The sequence below is a fragment of the Eurytemora carolleeae genome, unplaced genomic scaffold, assembly GCF_000591075.1.
Source record: "Eurytemora carolleeae unplaced genomic scaffold, Eaff_2.0 scaffold1147, whole genome shotgun sequence".
Classification (NCBI taxonomy): Eukaryota; Metazoa; Arthropoda; class Copepoda; order Calanoida; family Temoridae; genus Eurytemora; species Eurytemora carolleeae.
This window is the reverse complement of record NW_019397153.1, coordinates 38,052-56,943: the sequence shown is the minus strand read 5'-3', so window position 1 is coordinate 56,943 and position 18,892 is coordinate 38,052. Positions and strand designations below refer to the sequence as shown.

Sequence of the window (18,892 nt, the reverse complement as noted above, 5' to 3'; positions counted from 1 at the left end):
GCGATTTTTTTCACAGAAGGTTCTATCGTGTACAAGTACTGTTAACGCCCAGTCACCAGACGGCAAACATCTGAATTCTGTGATATTTAAGGATCCTTAGGATACGAACTACAAAATCTTCAAAAATAGACTAAATAGAAGAAATGTTATTTTTCATGTTAAAAATGGGCGTATTTCTTTAAAATTTGAAAAAATTAACCCGTGAATGGATAATGTATGCAGCAAGTGGCCTTTAAATGTCAGTCAAAAAAACTTTCATGAAACTGTAGCATGGCGTGCGCCTGCTTAGCCTATCCAGGCCGAGCATATGTTCGGTCTGGTTAGTCTGTGTTTAAATACCATATGATGATTAGTCTTCCTTCATTGTGATGATTAATATGATTAAACACCATATCATCATATTAATAAGGATTTCCTATAGCTAGTTGTATATGATAATAGCCTCTAAATTATTGATTTGCCTTGAATCTTTACATCAAAAGTCTAATTTTGAAATAAAATTTAATTTGCTATTTGCTAAAAATTTTCGAAAAATGTGTAATTTGCCAAATTCTGAGAAGTTAAATACTTGCAAAATATTTTGCACAACTACAAAGAAAGGTAAAGAAAAATGTTTGATGCGAAATTGCAATTAAAACCTAACATTTGCAAAAGTTAAAGATAAGTTTAATCTGAAAATTCTGAAAGAAAATGGGTTTTGCAACAAACTCTGATTTTATAATCCTTAAGTCCTTGCAACCCGACATTGTAGACCTACGATATTCTTTTAGATCAACTAGTCTGAGTTTTTGAAATATCAAAGATTTACACCACTAGGCTGCAAATATATATAGTTGTTAACATAAATTCGAAAATATAAGGAAGACGATTTTACCGGCCCAAAATGCCTCTGTTAATTCTCTAAATGCGTGTGTACACAGGAACCACGAAATGAAGCAAGCACGCCCCACATGTCAAATCCCCGCTCAGCCTAGCTCCCACTTCATCCAGCGTCAGTTAGCTTTAGAATGTCGAGATTAAAGGTCAACAATAGTGATTAGAAAATAAGAGTTATTGGCAAAAGCAGACAGGCCTTTAAAACATAATATTAAACAATATTTTTTAAATGGCTATGGCACCATGTCTAAATAAAGTAAATTTCACGTAAGATTGAAACCTTAAACATTTATAATTATAATATCTCATATTGAAGAGCTAAAAAGAAGAATACAAATGTATTCCTAATATGTTTGTTTCAACATATTCAAGCTTTAAGAAATGTAAATAACTTTAAACGTTTATTGAAACTAACGATACAAATAGTTCACAATATACAATTATACAAAAAATCATTTTCTTTTATAATATTTGATACTGATTGGTCTTTAATTCAATGGAATTTAAAATCTAACATTTATGGGTTCATGTCATTTTTTCGAATAAAGGAGAGAAATTGGGCTCACAAGTTTAAGTTTTAATTTAAAAACATTTGTTAATAATATTCAGTGTAATCTACATTTATGTTTAATATTCATAAATACATTTTCTGCAAAGTGTACTGTTTTTTACTACTTTAGAATTCACAGATGAAATAATAATTTTGTGCAGAATTCGACATTTAAAATATTCCAAATAAATTCGAGTTAGAAAAGATTTTTGAATAATCACGAAAAGAACAATATTTATTTTTGTCAAAACACAATATAGAATATTTTATATCATCGTTAGCTCCAATATTTGACTATGTACTTTTTACTTTGAATAAAAATAACGTAGAAAAAAGGGGTGAGCGCCTTTTTCCAGAGTCTTTTCATCAAATAAAAAATATTTAAGCATTTTCTAACTTATTAGAAAGTAGATAACTTTTCTCAGTGTTCTATTTTAAACTTTTAAGAAATTGTGAGAATTTTCTGCAAGACAATTTCCATAATTAACAAATAATTTAGTCACATATCTACAAATTAGAAATGCCCTCGAAAATTAAGTTGTTTTACACACTATACTTTCATTTTTTTTCATTTTTACGACACGAACTATTACGTATTTAATTGTTAATGAATCTGACATTTTTTTTGGGAGAGTTCATAAGGTTCACATGGGACAGATATTTAACTAAATTCTTTTAAAGACATATTAAATAGAAATAAGATATCATCAGTTCATTCCTTATTTTTTTTATAAAAACAGACTCATGTTTAGATTGACAAATCCTTCTTTCATTTTTACCTTATCTTAATCTTATTTTGGATACTTTAATCTTAATCTCGTTTGTGAATACTTTAATCTTAATCTTGATTATGCTTAATCCAATCTTAATCTTGTTTGTGAATACTTTAATCTTAATCTTGATTATGCTTAATCCAATCTTAATCTTGTTTGTGAATACTTTAATCTTAATCTTGATTATGCTTAATCCAATCTTAATCTTGTTTGTAAATAATTTAACCTTAATCTTGTTTGTGAATAATCAAATCTTAATCTTTTTAACATTTATGAAAGGCTGCAGGTATGAAATTCGCTTTTAAAACGTTTGTTCCCCTCAGAAATCTGGTACAATAGGACCTATACAACTTTGAAATAGAAAGACAACTGTTAGACTTAAGTCATGCAAAAAATAAGAAACACAGCAATTTTACAATGTACACAGACCCATTCTCCTTTATATAATGAATTTTAGCTTCTGGACAACATTTTTGCTTTATAAAAAACTAAAATGCACACAGTTTACAGGCAAACTTTATACACAGAATTAGAAAATACATTTATATTACTGTACATACACAATAACAGTGAAACAAGAACATACAGGGTAACCCGAAAGGACGAGACTGTAAAGACGACTTGCAACTCTTTACATTTGACGATTCCAAGGCGAAAAGACAATCAAGTAACATGGAATCATTAATGTAAGGAAACAGACAGTATAAATTCTTTAGAATCTTCTCTGAAGTCTCATCCTTTATGGGTAACCAACGTATCAAGGAAGTTATAACAGAAACCAACATGTCTTTGCTTACAACAGAGGTGTACTGCAGGTTCCGGCATGATTGTAAACAAACTAAGCCTAAATAGCGTATTATTCCTCACAGAAATGCCGTATACATGTTTGTAAACAAAGATGTAAGAATTCCGGGACCGAATTTAATGAAGTTTAACTTTTCAAATTCTTCCTTAATCTTTTTCTTTAAATCGGTGGTGTTGAAATTTGAAGCGTCAGTAACTCAGTGCAGATAGTTTGCAGTGACGTAGATAAAATTCATAAAATTCGATCCAGGTAGTATTTTCACAACACACTGACATTGAGATCATGTGAATTAAGATTTAGGGATTCTGCGATTCTCTCCGTGTACGGGGGTGTGGGGTTAAGGATGGGCTAGTTAACGGGGAGGGAAAACTTCTTTTTTACATTTATATAAAACACTGCAAATTCCATCATAAATACGATTTAATTGTGTCCATTTAACACTTTTTTCCTTACAATCTTTACAACATTAAAAAGATGGAACAAGACTTGAATTTTTGAGTTGTAAATATTCCTTCTTAAATCACACATCAATAATTTAGAAATGTTTTTATTCTGTAACATTATACGTCTTTTAATTTGCGCTCAACTAAGACCTGAAATGTTTTAATAATTTTAAAAAAATAAGTTGTGGACACACTGAGTTTTTGCCCACATTCGAGTAAAGGAAATAAGTCTTTGTGACAAACTCAAATTTTCCAATGTTTTTATCTTTGTACATCATGATGGTATGAACTTTTTATACTTCAAACTTTGAAATAATTAGGTCTAAGACTTTAGGTTCTAAAGCTAGGGATTGTGTCAAAGACTTAATTCCTTTGCTCGGAGTCGCGTGCAAATATGCTCAAAACCCCTAATTGGGATTTAGGGATTAGTTAGATCGCGTTTAAACAGTTTTATAAAATCAACACAAATAATTAGCGATTGAGACTAAAGTTTAAGGATCGAGTTCAGACTAATTTCTAAATTTACACAACCCAACAACCCAACTTTAAACCCCAATATTGAGTCATGAGATTAATCTCGATTTTTAAGTCCAAGGATTCTTGTTCATTGATCTGATCGTGTAAAACTCTTCATCTCTATTCCTGTAGCCGTTGCTGAAGGTGTTGGTACAGTGTAAGCTGTTGTCGGATCTATCTGGAGCAGGTTGTTCCTGAGTCCTCTGTTGTTCGTCTCCTATGCAAATATATATGTTATTCTATTATACCTAATCTCAGTAATTGCAAGAATAAATAGGTTTAGAAAACGACATTTTATTACTTATGCAACTGTGTTGTGTTATAATGCGGGACAATATGTGTTTGGCAGGATTTTTACTGTTTTGTTTGTTAAAGGTTTAAATTCAAGATTTTTAATCCATAAGGTAGTAAGTGATAAAAAATCTTGAATTTAACCCGAAAACAAACAAAATAGTAAAAATCACAAAAAAAACATAAATTCCCAAATGATAATGCCTCGCTTTTTGTCGATTTAAAAATAACCTGTCAGGGAAAATTTAGCTTAGATGGATATTTTGCATGTTTTCAAACAAAACTTTTAGCTTTTCTGAAGAGCTATGCAGGTTACAATTTGGCTCACAAAATCTGGGCCTCTTTGACATAAAATCAAAACTATTGAAGTTACGAGGTAGCAAAGTTGTGCAGGAATTCCACTAAAAGAAACTCGTATTTCAAACTATGAATTCTCTTAAATCAAATAGTCTAAGTTTGAACTATCAAAGGTTTACACCATCAGGTTGCAAAGATATACGGATTCTAAAATTTGAGTGGAACTAGAATAAAGGTTCATTATAAGTTAATGTTATAGTTTCCTTTTTTGTATTTTGTATTCTAAAATATTAAATAGTTAAAAATTTCTTTTATACTTTGCTTTTTGTGTTATATCATCTATTTATTAACTCAGCCATAATTATTCCCAGATACATAACACGTCATTTATTGTGTCAACAAACTAACATATCTTATCTTAGATTAATATTTATATTCTACATAAATAATGCGCATCAATAGATTTGCAGGAGATGATAAAATTAGAGAAATTAATCTTATCCGTTCATTTCATTTTCACAGGATTTTTCTAGTGTTGAAATTTTTAATTACAGAAAAAAATGTCGTTTTTTATAAAATGTAAATATAAACAGAACAGAGATTATAAAATGTAAACGTAAAAATGTTTATTTATTTTTCTAAAAGGTGTAAGTGCTCTTATCTTCTTTTCCTGCTATTTAAGAGAAGAAAACATTAGTATACATACACACTATTTCACTATTAGAGGTAGAGAAATATTGTAATATTTCAAAGATGATTTTAAAACAAATAATTACTATTAGTCTAGATTTAGATAAAAAAATTATTTTCAAAAGGTTTTTTTTCAAATTTAACTATTTATGATAAAGGTTCCGCATTCATCACTAATCCCAAAACCTTTTCAGTTTGGGTTCGATTAATGGTTGAGATTTTTAAAAATTCTGATGGGATTTAGGTTTACATATTTTTAAAGATTTGAGCAATAAATTCTTGAGGATTTTTACTGGCTTCTTTTATCAAACCATCTAAAAATTTCTGAGGTTCAGATTTAGACCGGTCAGGTTCAGGTTCATGATCAATCTTAGGTTCAAGGTTTGGTTTAGATTCAGGGGAGGAACAAGGGATAAACTCAGGATTATGTTTAGTGAAGGGTAAGTTCCTGGTTCAGGTTCAGTATCAAGTTCAGCTTCTGCTGACCTGGCATTTTCAGTATACATGTAGTATTTGTAGACCAAAAATAAAATCTCACTAAAACTTTGTGACTTTGTTGTTTATAACGGTTAGACTTGCTGTTTGAAAACAAAAAAATACACTATAGGCTATAGAAATGTCTGCGAATTCTAAGATTGTTATTATTTTAAAATGGATGCATTGTGAGCTTATTCCCAACAGTTGCAAGCGTAATATTTTTGTTAAATTAGAAATGAAGGTGTTGCTACTTCTGACCCTGGTAGGGGTTACTGTATCTCAGCTGGTTGGAGATCTAAAGAAAAATGAACCCCTGCCTCTAGAGATCCAGGAATGTACCGGATCAATGTCTTGCACTCCAGGTAAAACCTTACGTGAAATCTGAATAACATATACACTAGAAGACATGTACATTGCACATTTACACAACATAATTGGCATTGACCCCCTTGTTTTCAGTTAAAACTAAAGTGACAATGGACCAAAACTGGAGATGGGTCCATAAAGTTGGGCAGTCTTCAAATTGCTATACAGGTATCGAGGCAAATCAATTAAAATTGGCTTTTCTAGACTGTTTGGGATCAGTTTTAGGTTTAGCATAAGAATATACTTTTAGAATAACATCTTTGAGTTAAAATGATTTTTTAAGGAAACCTTTGGGATGATTCTGTATGTCCTGACCCTCAAACTTGCACTCAAAACTGTTGCATTGGTAAGCTGAATTTTTTTCTACATGTGGATGTTGGAGAATACATATTAAATATTAAAACTCTAAAATATAAAAAATGTATTTAGATGGAATTGATAATGTTGATTGGGCTGGAACCTATGGGGTGTCATCTACTGGTAAAGAAGTCAGTATACAATTTGTCACTAATGGACCTTACTCAACAAATATTGGATCTCGAATGTATCTATTGGATCCTAGTGAAAACGAATACTACATGTTCAAGCTAAAGAATAAAGAGCTGACTATGGATGTTGATGTGAGTATGCTGCCATGTGGACTGAACGGTGCTGTTTATCTGGTTGAAATGGACAAGGATGGAGGTGCATCTAAGCATCCAACGAACAAGGGAATAGAGATGAGCATTAATTTTGTAAAAAAGGCGACATTTTTCAAAACAAACGATTTTTTTTGTGCACGAAAATTGACAAATCATGGACGAACGTCGAATCGTTTTGATCATTTAGAGAAAATATCTTTTTAAAAAGTGAATAAAAACATGAATGAACGATTCCACTAAACAAACAATTTAACTGGACAAACGATTTCACTGAACTAATTATTTAATAGAACAATCATACAGTTGGAAAACTAACAATATAGATGGAAAATAAACAATGATTCTGAAAACAAATGAACAAACTTTTTTTTTGTAAAGAAATGTGTTGTTAACAAACGATGAATACACAAATTAAAAAAAAACCAAACGCTTCCATCTCTTAAAGGGAGGAGCCGCTTATGGAACTGGTTATTGTGATGCGCAGTGTCCTCATGATATTAAATTCATTAATGGAGAGGCAAACTCTGGAGACTGGATTCCAAGGTAAACTATTTTACTGCCCTTAGACCAACATTACAGAGGGACGCTAATAAGTTACTTTACTTCGCTTCACGGACAAGGGTGCTAGAGCATCGGGAAACCCGTCGGTCGCAGGGTGCAATTTAAACTGCCCTTAATCTTGGGACAATTAAGTAAAATAACGACGGGATCTGCGAATTTTTCACAAAAAAATCACGCATTTTCATCTCAAAAGATGATAAAACTGATTACATCTACTTTTTTGGGAAATTTGAAATTTTACTTAATCACGGTTTTTTTAGACCCCAATTTTGGTCTTGGGAACCCTTGGTCAAAGAGAATAGAATATAAAATCTATTCTCTTTGTCCTTGATGAAGTAAAATTCCCTTAACTTCCCTGTAAAGTAGTTTTAAATAATTAGTAAAGATTAATCATGTTAAATTTGCAAAATTAGAAAATTTTTTAAGTGACAATGATGCCAATGCCGGTGTTGGTCATTATGGATCTTGTTGTGTTGAGTTAGATATTTGGGAAGCAAATAGTATATCTACAGCATTCACTCTTCACCCATGTGATACTACAGGTCCAGTGGTAAGTAGACCTAGAGACATCTTTAAAGATTTAACAGCAAATTCAGTTCAACATTTTTTTACAGTTTTTAAATTCAAAAGAATCAGAACTCCAAGGAAATATTTACAATAAAAACATATTATTTTCCAAACTAATTTTGAAGAATTAGAATTTTTTTTTGCATCATATCATCCTACATTCACTTTTTTACACTCTGTTAAATTACATAATATCTGAGATTTTCAGAGATGTGAAGGAAAAGACTGTGGGGATAATGCAAGTGGGGAAAGGTATGGTTTAAGTTTAAAGCATAACTTACAAGAAGTAATAACTTGTATATAGATATGACGGTCTTTGTGACAAGGACGGGTGTGATTTTCATAGCTGGAGAATGGGGGATCAAACCTTTTTTGGACCTGGATCAAATTTTAAGGTATACAAAGATTTATTATTATCAATTGAATAGCTTGGGAACCCAGCATTGCCTAGGTTACTCATATTTATTCCAGCCGTTACCAGCGCATGGTCTTAAATTACAATTTTAGCTATTTTTCCTATAAAAGTTGATGGGGTTCCTGAGTTATGATCAGACAACCAAAACAACAAGCCAACAAACAGAGATTACTTCTATATTTAGATAACTTGAACAGCATTAGTTTTTCATGATAGAAGTTTGTTTTTCATAAAGGCCCCATAATTTTAGGTTGATACTACTAAACCTATGACTGTGGTAACACAGTTTATAACTAATGATGGCACAGATACTGGAGATTTGGTGGAGATGAGACGACTGTATGTTCAGAATGGAGTCCTAATTGCAAATTCATTTTCAAATGTACCAGGTAAGATTGTCAAGAACATATACAAGTTGTTAACATAATCTATATGGAAAATATAGAAATTAAGAGATGTTGCATAAAGTTGATACATCTTTAGCAATAGATAAGGTTTCCAATTTTGTCTGGATCAATTATGGACATTTTCTGAATCTTAATGAACCAATATATTGTGTAAAATGTATTGAAACTCTTTTATCTGAGTTAAGAATAGGACAATTATTCTGTATGATTACCATATGAAGTTTAACTATCTGTTACCTCATGTCATATGAAATATGTACAATCTATGTGCAGCATCAAGAGCCTAGTTTTATTGGAGAATCGGTTATCAAAGTTTGACTTTTAACAGTTTTTAATTGCTTATTATTCTTCAGCTTCAGTAATCATATCTATATATAAATTTGGCTTGTCTGTCTGTTTGTTTGTTTGTTTGGGTGTCTGTCTGTTTGTATCCAATAAACGTCAAAACGGCTGAACCGCGATCAGGCCCAAATTTTTTGTGGGACATCACATGACCACAGGGAAGGTTTATGAATGATCAAAATTTCAAATATTTGTCTCCATCAAAATTCGATCTTCATTAAATTTTTGAAAATTTTGAAAATCCGCGAAATTTTTTGTGAAAATCCGCGAATTATTTTTGTTTTGTTTTACGATGTACACAAAGAGAACATGTTCACAATTAATTTAGAAGATAGGCGCGAAGCACCCTCTAAGACTAGTGCTGAATAAAATTGATTTAAAAGAAATTGGAAACCCTATCAAGTGAGCTATGAGGGTAACCTTCATTCAACATTTACTCAAAGAGGATCGAAACCCTCAAAACAAAACATTGACGGCATAGTTTGAATACTCACAACACAACTTGATAGCATAGTTTGAATACTTTTTACTAATTTGATTTAGGTGTTGATAAAACTGACTCTGTGAATGAAAAAATGTGTGAGCAATCCAAGAATGCATTTGGTGATCCCCTGGCTTTCCAAGAAAAGGGTGGCATGAAGGTGATTAATACTTTCCTTAACTGTTATATGATTTAGTATATAAAAGGTTGCAATTGTTAATACAGTCTTTTGTTTGAACTTCAGGCTTTTGGAGACTCAATGGAAAATGGAATGGTTCTTGTACTTTCCCTCTGGGATGATCATGAAGCTGGTATGCTCTGGCTTGACAGCAACTTCCCAGCTGATGCTGTAAGCATTTCCTTCACATATTAGAGTATATAGATTATGTATAAACTTAATGCTAGCGCCATTTAGTTACCTAGTGTAAGAAATTTCTAAAATTTTTTTATCTACCTGATTATGCTTGTGCTCCAGTACACATATACTCTATATCTATTTTCTCTCATCTTTACATTACATTACATGTCTTTAGCTACTTATAAAATTAACTTTTGAATTATATTAGGATCCAAGTAAACCAGGAGTCAGTAGAGGTTCTTGTTCTACAGATTCTGGTAAGAGAACTAATCTTTTGGTTAAAGGTTCAGCATAAGTATAGAGCTGGGCGTCTTTAACCGAGAATGGTGATTGTAAAAAATTAACAAATGAATAAAGTAGCGTGCTTGAAAATATTGAAAAAATCATAAATTAACGAAGGTTAATTGGTCGAGAATTCGATTGCTTACAATACAGATCTAAATCCGCTAGATTTGGACTAATACAGCTATATGTTTTTTTGTTATTAAATCCTGATTTTTATTGAAATTAAATGAATCTGAAACACAGTTTGGTTTAAAAAAATAAGCTTTGATGTCAAAAAGAAAATTTAAATTATAAAATAAAATAAAAACCAGCTAAATTACAAAATTCATTGTTTAAATATTTAAGGAAACCCAGCTGACCTGGAAGCAAATTATCCCAAAGCTACAGTAAAGATTTCCAACCTTAAAGTTGGAACCCTTGGATCTACTTTCTTTGGAGGTGAACCAGTAACTACTACTACAGGAGGGTCAGGAGGAGATTGTCCAGGAGGAGATCTTGATCATTGTCTCTCCCTCTGTCCAGATTCTCCAGCAACCATCCATGATGGTTGTGTTCAAGAATGCAATAATCTTTGTTAATTATTTCAGAATAATAAAATTTTTTTCTTTGCTGCCCATATTATACTATGGTATAAATTCATCCTGAAATTAACTTTTTTCGCTTTGCTTGGGTTGAAAAGAATGTTTAAAAAATCTCAAAAAATTTTGTAAAAAAATCCTGGCTGAATTGATTATTTACCGCCCCCTTCAACCAGTAGGTGTATAAATAGAAAAAAAATAAAGTTAACATTTGTACATCACACATTGCAGTCATTTCAGATATAGTCTGATATTAAATAATTCTAATAAAAGTATGGATTTTGATCAATTAGAATATTCATAGAGATCTATTCATTTGATGACAGATATTTGGGTTTTTTATTTTTGAAACATTTAGTCTTGGTTTTGTTGTTTAATATTCTTAATTAGACGGTTAATTAAGGAATACTAATAACACATTGATTCATTAAAGACTTATTTTTACAAATATCCCTAAAATAATATAATTTCACCTGCCCCCCCCATAAACCAATTGCTGTGTTTTGAGAGCAAGTTATTTTAAGGAAAGAACTACAGTGCGTTCCACTGAATTATGCACATGATTTATTTGTCATAAAATTGGTTCAAATATTAGATTAGATATTATATATGACTATAAATTCAATTTATAAATAAGTTGTGAACTAACAACTTTAATTCTTCTCTGATGTCGTCTTCTTCACAGTCCCAGAGCTGTAACAGTAGATGCTGCAGACATTCGATATCAACTTCTTCTTGAATGGTGAGCGGCCCACATTCTTCAAAGATGGCTCTTGGCGGGCTATTTATTCTAGAGAGAGTTTTGTCTGAGATATTTGAAATGTTGCTTCCAAAGTCGCCCTGTAGAGAATATGCAGATATCAATCCAACTTGCCAAATCAGTGGATTCCAACTATGCAAAATTACTATTTAATAAAAGTCACAAAATTTCATGGTGTCAAAAATGAGAGTGCTAGGACAAAAAACTACAGGGGGGGGGCGCCACCCCAGCCTGTTTAGGGTTAACTGTAGTGTTCCAAGATTGGTAGGTTTGACAGGCATACTCGCTGAAAAGGTTCCAAATATTGCTTCCATAAAAGGAACAACAATAAGTTTGCACAACATATAACTTTTGCAGTGGTGAGCAGAATTGGAAAATTCCCAATAATTCAGTAGATGTAGGCACCTCTAGCCTTTCTGCAGTCTACATCTTGTGAACCTGATTCATGAATGATATGACCAAGATGGTCAACCTGACTGACCCTGTGCAGCTTCTGATAAATAAGGACGACCTCCACCGGTTTTCTGTCACGTCCACAAGTAAAATAAATACATTTGGACTTTAATTTGGATGGATCTGGATTTGTTGAAAAGGAAATATTATGCTCCTCAGCATACTTTTCACAAAGTTGAAGTAGGTTTTGTAAACCGTTTCTGGTAGGAGACAGCAGCAGAAAATCATCACAGTAGGCCACAACACCAAGGAAGAGATCCCCAATATATCAGTGCAAGCTGCATTGTAACAGTAAATTGAATGTGGTTGCTCGATATTCATAATCTTCTTATGTAGTAAACATTTGTACTGATCTAGGTGCTCTTCTTTAGCTTAATACCAGGCAGGTTTACGAGGTTTAGGTATTTCTTCAGGGATAGGTTTCATTGGAATATTTCCTGTATTTAAATCTTAGGATAGGAGAGTGTCTGTCCAAATTATCACCAAGATGTAAAACTCCGACATCAATGATGAATGGAATTGGAAGAAGACTTTCATTGCAAATAAAATGGTCCAGTATTGATGTAGATTGTAGATCCACATGTATTTAGTGTAGTTCACAGAATGTTGGCTATCCTCCCACACTGCTAGAAGTCAAATTTTATGCAAAAAATCCCGAATTATTCCCACAAAAGTGGCATATCTGCTAAAATCACAGTTGAAATCACCATTTCAAAGAACATGATCAAAATCCTCTTTTTTCATTACTGTTTCCATTTCCTGTGTGAAGCTCTGCATCATCGTAATGGCCAGCTCCTGTTTGAACATAAATATTTCTCCACAGCATACAGTTAAAAGTTTGAAAATGTATAATCTGAGCCTGTTTTCTCCTGCTGTCACTATTTACTCTTTGTAATTTTATATGCAAATGCTTAATGTTACTTTGAAATTGAAAAGAAGGGGTCTTATAGATTATAAGTATTTCATATAAATTTAGTGTACCATGTGTTATACAACTGGCCTGTATCTTGCTCCTGGTTTGCAAATATTAACAAAAAACGCTTGTAAATAACAATTGTATAATGTATTAAAATAAAGTTTGGATTTTGAAAAAAATGTATAAAGGGGTTCATAAACCCTGTTATATTTTAAAAATCTTAAAAATAGCACAAATCATTTTTGACATGGCAATTCTGTACAAGCTTAAGCAACATATGGAATCCATAGAGGCGTTTGCTTGAAGCTTTTGGAGGTTGGATTATCCTTTGAAGCCTCTTTTATGACCTTTTAACGGGTTTCCTTGGACCCAAAATTTCATGTTTCATGATCGCCAGAAGGATTTCTATGGGGTTGAGGTCAGCCAGATTTTGATGTCCGGTCATAACCTGGCCTCCCATCAACCTTTATAACTTTATTCAGTTCATGGTGCACTTTAATACATGACTTAGGGCTTTATCCAGTCAAAAACTAGGGACTTCTGTTTTGCTGGATTTGTTAATCAAACCAGGAGGATAAACTAGCCTCTAAGAGATCAAAACAGGCTTCATAGCTAATTTTAAATCCTTCTGGTATTATTGTTGGTTCAACCAGGTTGTCTTTGATGATCAATGCTAAAATTTAACTCCTCCCCTTCCCCGCTGGGGCCAATTTCTCGTCTTGGCATCTTGCTAATTTTTTACCCATTCTGTAACCTAGCTGTCTGGACTCTCCAGGGTTACCCTAGCCTCTTTGGTAGAACTTATTTTTGAAAAGTCAGTTTGCAGGTTCTCCAGATCCCATTCAATACGTCGTTGATGGTGACTGCCCTATAGGGGGCTCATAAGGGACTGTTTTAAAAAACAACCCATTGTCTTCCGAACTCTAAAATTAGCTACTTTAGGGGTTTACAGCCACCCCTGTTGCTTCAAAAAGTAAAAATTTAGGGTCTTAGGGGGGTTTATTGTCATTTCCCTTAATAGTTTAAGGATATCACAATCTTTCGCAGTTTTAGACCCCCCTTTAGAATACCTTTTCCGTTCTAAAACACCTATATTTTGATATCCATAAATTTTACGTTGATCAGCAATAAAATTGATTTAATCAAAACAGGATAAATAATGAAAAATAATATTATTTCCTCCCTGACCTCTAAACCAAAACAATTTCAACTGAGCAATAACTGTAAGCACAAGTACAATATCAGTTGACACATTTTTTTGTAAAAAAATCCACTTTTTCTTATTTAACCCCCATGATAAAAAAAAAATCATTTTAAATTTTAATTCAACATTTGCATAATTCAGAGGACCGCACTGTATTGTTACTCCCTTGAGAAGAGCGAACTAAATATTTTGTAGTTTGATGAAATCATTTTTTAAACATTTCTTTATACGTAACTCATTTATCAAACGATGCAATCAAATTATTAATATTGAGGGGGAACCAAATAATACAATTAATACTGGTTTAAATAATTTATTCATGCGTTTTATATGGAAATGTATTTTAGGGTTTAAGTCGGGTTTAGCATGAAAGATTTAAGTATTATTGTTTATCATTCTCAGAGATAAAAACAAGTTAATCTTTTGCAATCATTTTTGTTAATAAAGACAAACAGAAAATAAAATGCAAAACATATCAATCAATTTGAAAGTCTTTGCCAAGTCATTAAAAACGCCGCTCCGGAAAGAAGACTCGATTTAACTTGGAATCATCATATTTAAAAAGTTTCAAATAATCTGTAAACAATCTCATCCATTGTCCGTGACCCTATCCATTTAAAAAAGGCTCCTCTCAGGTTAATGTTTTAGAATCTGTGACTGCATATAATATTAAGCAATTAAAAAAAAATGAAAATGTCACTTGCTAAAAAACTGTCAAAATAGTTCGGAATACATTTTTGCTAAAATCAATACTTTAACAGTATCTAAATCTTTTTTTTTGTGGGAAAACATGAAAATATCGAAGTTTTTGAATTAGACAGAATAATATAATACTTTTTATAGATATATTCAAACACATTTATTAGGGCACATTATTTGATATGTAATGCATTTATGTTTGAAAGAAATTGAGCCTCTGTTTATAATTTCTATATTTTTTGCAATACAATGTCGTAGGCCTTAGACATTTCAAGCTTCGAAGAAGTTTTTTTCAACATGCTGATTTTTCTTCACAGTTAAAGGGACTGTACGTGTAATTTTAAATAACCCGTCATGCAAAGGTGACAATGCCCGGTTTACAACGGCAATCTTAAAAGCTTTGTCTGATCAAGTATGAATTAGATATTCATGTATTTGATTATGTAAACTGTTTATTTAATTTTTGGTTTCTCTGCGAAAGTGTCTTGCACTTTTCTTACGTAAAAGAAACAACTTGGAGAAATTCGCTGAAAATAACCACACGTAGAAAGACGACGTTTTCTTCCACATTTCTTATCGGAAAAAGGATTCCTGGTAGGTGGTGGGGTAGGATTCAATCCCTTCCTGAGTCCTGGTAGGTGGTGGGGTAGGATTTTATCCCTTCCTGAGTCCTAGTAAGTGGTGGGATAGGATTTGATCCCTACATGAGTCCTAGTAGGTGGTGGAATATGATTTGATCCCTACCTGAGTCCTAGTAGGTGGTGGAATATGATTTGATCCCTACCTGATTCCTTGTTGGTGGTGGGGTAGGATTTGATCCCTACATGAGTCCTTGTTGGTGGTGGGGTAGGATTTGATCCCTACATGAGTCCTAGTAGGTGGTGGGGTATGATTTGATCCATACCTGAGTCCTAGTAGGTGGTGGGGTATGATTTGATCCATACCTGAGTCCTAGTAGATGGTGGGGTATGATTTGATCCCTACCTGAGTCCTGGTAGGTGGTGGGGTATGATTTGATCCCTACCTAAGTCCTAGTAGGGAGTGGGGTATGATTTGATTCCTACCTGAGTCCTAGTAGGTCGTAGGGTATGATTTGATCCCTACCTGAGTCCTTGTAGGTGGTGGGGTATGATTTGATCCCTACCTGAGTCCTAGTAGGTGGTGGGGTATGATTTGATCCCTACCTGAGTCCTTGTTGGTGGTGGGGTATGATTTGATCCCTACCTGAGTCCTTGTTGGTGGTGGGGTATGATTTGATCCCTACCTGAGTCCTAGTAGGTGGTAGGGTATGATTTGATTCCTACCTGAGTACTTGTTGGTGGTGGGGTATGATTTGATCCCTACCTGAGTCCTAGCAGGTGGTAGGGTAGGATTTGATCCCTACCTGAGTCCTTGTTGGTGGTAGGATAGGATTTGATCCCTACCTGAGTCCTTGTTGGTGGTGGGGTATGGTTTGATCCCTACCTGAGTCCTAGTAGGTGGTAGGGTAGGATTTGATCCCTACCTGAGTCCTTGTTGGTGGCAGGGTAGGATTTGATCCCTACCTGAGTCCTAGTAGATGGTGGAATATGATTTGATCCCTACCTTAGTCCTTGTTGGTGGTGGTGTAGGATTTGATCTCTACCTGAGTCCTAGTAGGTGGTGGAATATGATTTGATCCCTACCTGACTCCTAGTAGGTGGTTGGGTAGGATTTGATCCCTACCTGAGTCCTAGTAGATGGTGGAATATGATTTTATCCCTACCTGAGTCCTGGTTGGTGGTGGGGTAGCGATATGATTTCTTCCAGTTAATCTTTTAAACTCAACACGGAATCCCTTCAAGTAAAAAAAATTATATGAAAAAATCCTCAAAAGAATTTAATTTCAAAAACCTTGGAAATTCGCAATTAATTAAATATTTGAATTTAAATCTAGGTTTTCCAACGCAGTTCGAATTAAATTGCGAGCAATTGCGAGCCCTGTAATTCATTACAATTCCTTGCAATTCTGCGCAACTGAATTCCGATTGGAAACCCTTTTTTAATACCCTTAAAGTGGGAAACTTAAAAGTCAGAAATTTAAGTTTTAATATAATACGAAAAATCAACTTTTACAAAATAAAATGTTTAGTACTCTATTCTAGCCTTGATTTGTTGAAAAAATTTGTATGTGAATCTTATTTATTTTCTCGGATGTTAACCAATTTATCTTAAAATAAGGTATTAGTACTGTTTTTCTTTCTTGGAACTACTGTTATTATTAAAAATTATTTTATTTGAGAAAGAAATGTTGGCACAGTTTCTTGATATAAACTTATAAAGTAAAAGTAAATTTACAATCATAGTATTTCTGGCTATAAACATTTCCTTTACAAAAATAGGGTTTCCCAGAAATCATAGAGTTATTTTCATTCCGAAGTATTCTGACAAAGGAAGTGAGTTTTTGTCACAAACTCAAATTTTCTAATCCTTATATCTTCGCAACCTGTAGGTGTAAACCTTTGATATTTCAAACTTAGACTCTCTTATTAGCATAATTTATAGTTTGAAATATTAAAGGTCTACAATACTTGGTTGCAAAGATATTGGAATTAAAAAAATAAGTTTGTGACAGAAACTCAATTCCTTTTTAGTACATACCAACTTCGGAAATATTGATAACTAGCTGACGTGCCGACGTAGTCCGTTGAATTAAAAAAGAAGTTAGCCTTCGTTACTCACAAGGTACCCACGGGTACCCTATGAACAAATTTTATGTTAGCTAGAGCTAACATAAAAATATAAAGCTTTATCATGTTGTAAACATAATCACGAGAGGTTGCTTATCAGGTTCAGAAGAACTACGCGTGAACAGGGTCAAAATTTTCGATGCAAAATAGTATGAAAATTTATACCTGATTGAAATAGCTGTAAATAATTGGGTTGGAAACAGCAGAAGACATCGCGAGAATATGAACGATAGAGAATATAATCCTATCCAGTATATCTCCAATCCTACCCTCCAAACCACTAAAACATTAAAATATAATATTATCCAATATCCTCCACAAACCAATGAAAAATGAAGAATATAAATCTATCCAATATCCTTCATACCACTGAAACATGAATTATATAATTCTATCCAATATCCTCCAAACCATTCAAACATGCATAATATAAACTCCTTTTAAATATCCTCCAAAACACTGGAACATGAATAATATAATGCTATCCAGTATCACCCGATCCACTGATACATGTATAATATAAAGCTCTCCAGTATCTTAAAAACCACAAAACACAAAGAATATAAATCTATCCAATATCCCCCAGACAACTGAACACAAAGAATATAATCCTATTCAATATCCCCCAAACCACTCAAACACGTAGAATATAATCCTATCCAATATCCCCCAAACCACTGACTGAACACAAAGAATATAATCCTATTCAATATCCCCCAAACCACTCAAACACGTAGAATATAATCCTATCCAATATCCTCTAAACCACTGAAACACGTAGAATATAATCCTATCCAATATCCTCCAAACCACTGAAACACAAAGAATATAATCCTATCCAATATCCCACAAACCACTCAAACACAAAGAATTTAATCCTATCGAATATCCCCTAAACAACTGAACACAAAGAATATAATCCTATTCAATATCCCCAAACCTCTCAAACATAAAGAATATATTCCTATCCAATAGATAGCCTGACGTTTTACCTTCTTCTCTTGGCGGCAAATTACTGAAACTGCAGTCAGGGATGCTTTTTTAATACAACATGATTTGTTCAATATTAGTGTTGATACGAAATGAATTAAAAATTATATTAATGAATAACACTAATGTTTCACAAAAAATTGATTTTTTATTATTTGTAAAAGATAATTTGAATTGGATACATCAAAAGAATTTAAAATTAGTTTAAATCGTATATTTCTTTCAAGAATTCTTGTCGATTGAGCTGGCTTCGGATCAGTACAGGTCTTGTATTTGATCTCTTTGAAAAGTTGTTTAGCCAAAGTGTCTTCTCTTCTAAGACCTAAGAAGGACTACCCTACAGTCTGTATATATTCCAGGCTGGTCAGCTGTAAAGCTTCTATACCATCGTTGCAGGGGCGGAGATAATTGGATTCTGTATATGGGGGGGGGGGGAAAAATTT

General features: G+C 33.0%; 2 protein-coding genes across 2 annotated transcripts in view; one reads left to right on the top strand and one right to left on the bottom strand.

The window, feature by feature from the left end:
• Positions 1–5,254: 5,254 nt before the first annotated feature.
• LOC111712373 (probable 1,4-beta-D-glucan cellobiohydrolase A) lies at positions 5,255–10,762 on the top strand. Its single transcript, XM_023486958.1, has 14 exons — positions 5,255–5,277; positions 5,952–6,080; positions 6,178–6,252; positions 6,368–6,430; positions 6,514–6,794; positions 7,171–7,268; positions 7,713–7,836; positions 8,062–8,105; positions 8,158–8,248; positions 8,519–8,657; positions 9,561–9,658; positions 9,743–9,847; positions 10,065–10,113; positions 10,487–10,762. Exons 2-14 carry the CDS (start codon positions 5,954–5,956, stop codon positions 10,717–10,719), a joined length of 1,527 nt encoding a protein of 508 aa, XP_023342726.1. The 5' UTR covers positions 5,255–5,277; positions 5,952–5,953; the 3' UTR covers positions 10,720–10,762.
• A 2,840-nt stretch (positions 10,763–13,602) lies between these two features.
• LOC111712372 (neuropeptide F receptor) overlaps positions 13,603–18,892 on the bottom strand; it is a 31,228-nt gene continuing 25,938 nt past the window's right edge. The window contains exons 12-14 of the mRNA XM_023486957.1: positions 17,625–17,739; positions 16,496–16,567; positions 13,603–13,716 (exon numbers count right to left, since the gene is read on the bottom strand). Coding sequence (XP_023342725.1) covers positions 13,603–13,716; positions 16,496–16,567; positions 17,625–17,739 — 301 coding nt within the window. The remainder of the gene's footprint in view (positions 13,717–16,495; positions 16,568–17,624; positions 17,740–18,892) is intronic.

Excerpts from the sequence above, each read along its gene's own strand:
- LOC111712373 (XM_023486958.1), top strand. The coding sequence starts at position 5,954 with ATGAAGGTGTTGCTACTTCTGACCCTGGTAGGGGTTACTGTATCTCAG. Across the intron at positions 6,431-6,513 it reads CACTCAAAACTGTTGCATTG|ATGGAATTGATAATGTTGAT; the intron begins GTAAGCTGAATT and ends AAATGTATTTAG. Across the intron at positions 7,837-8,061 it reads GTGATACTACAGGTCCAGTG|AGATGTGAAGGAAAAGACTG; the intron begins GTAAGTAGACCT and ends TGAGATTTTCAG.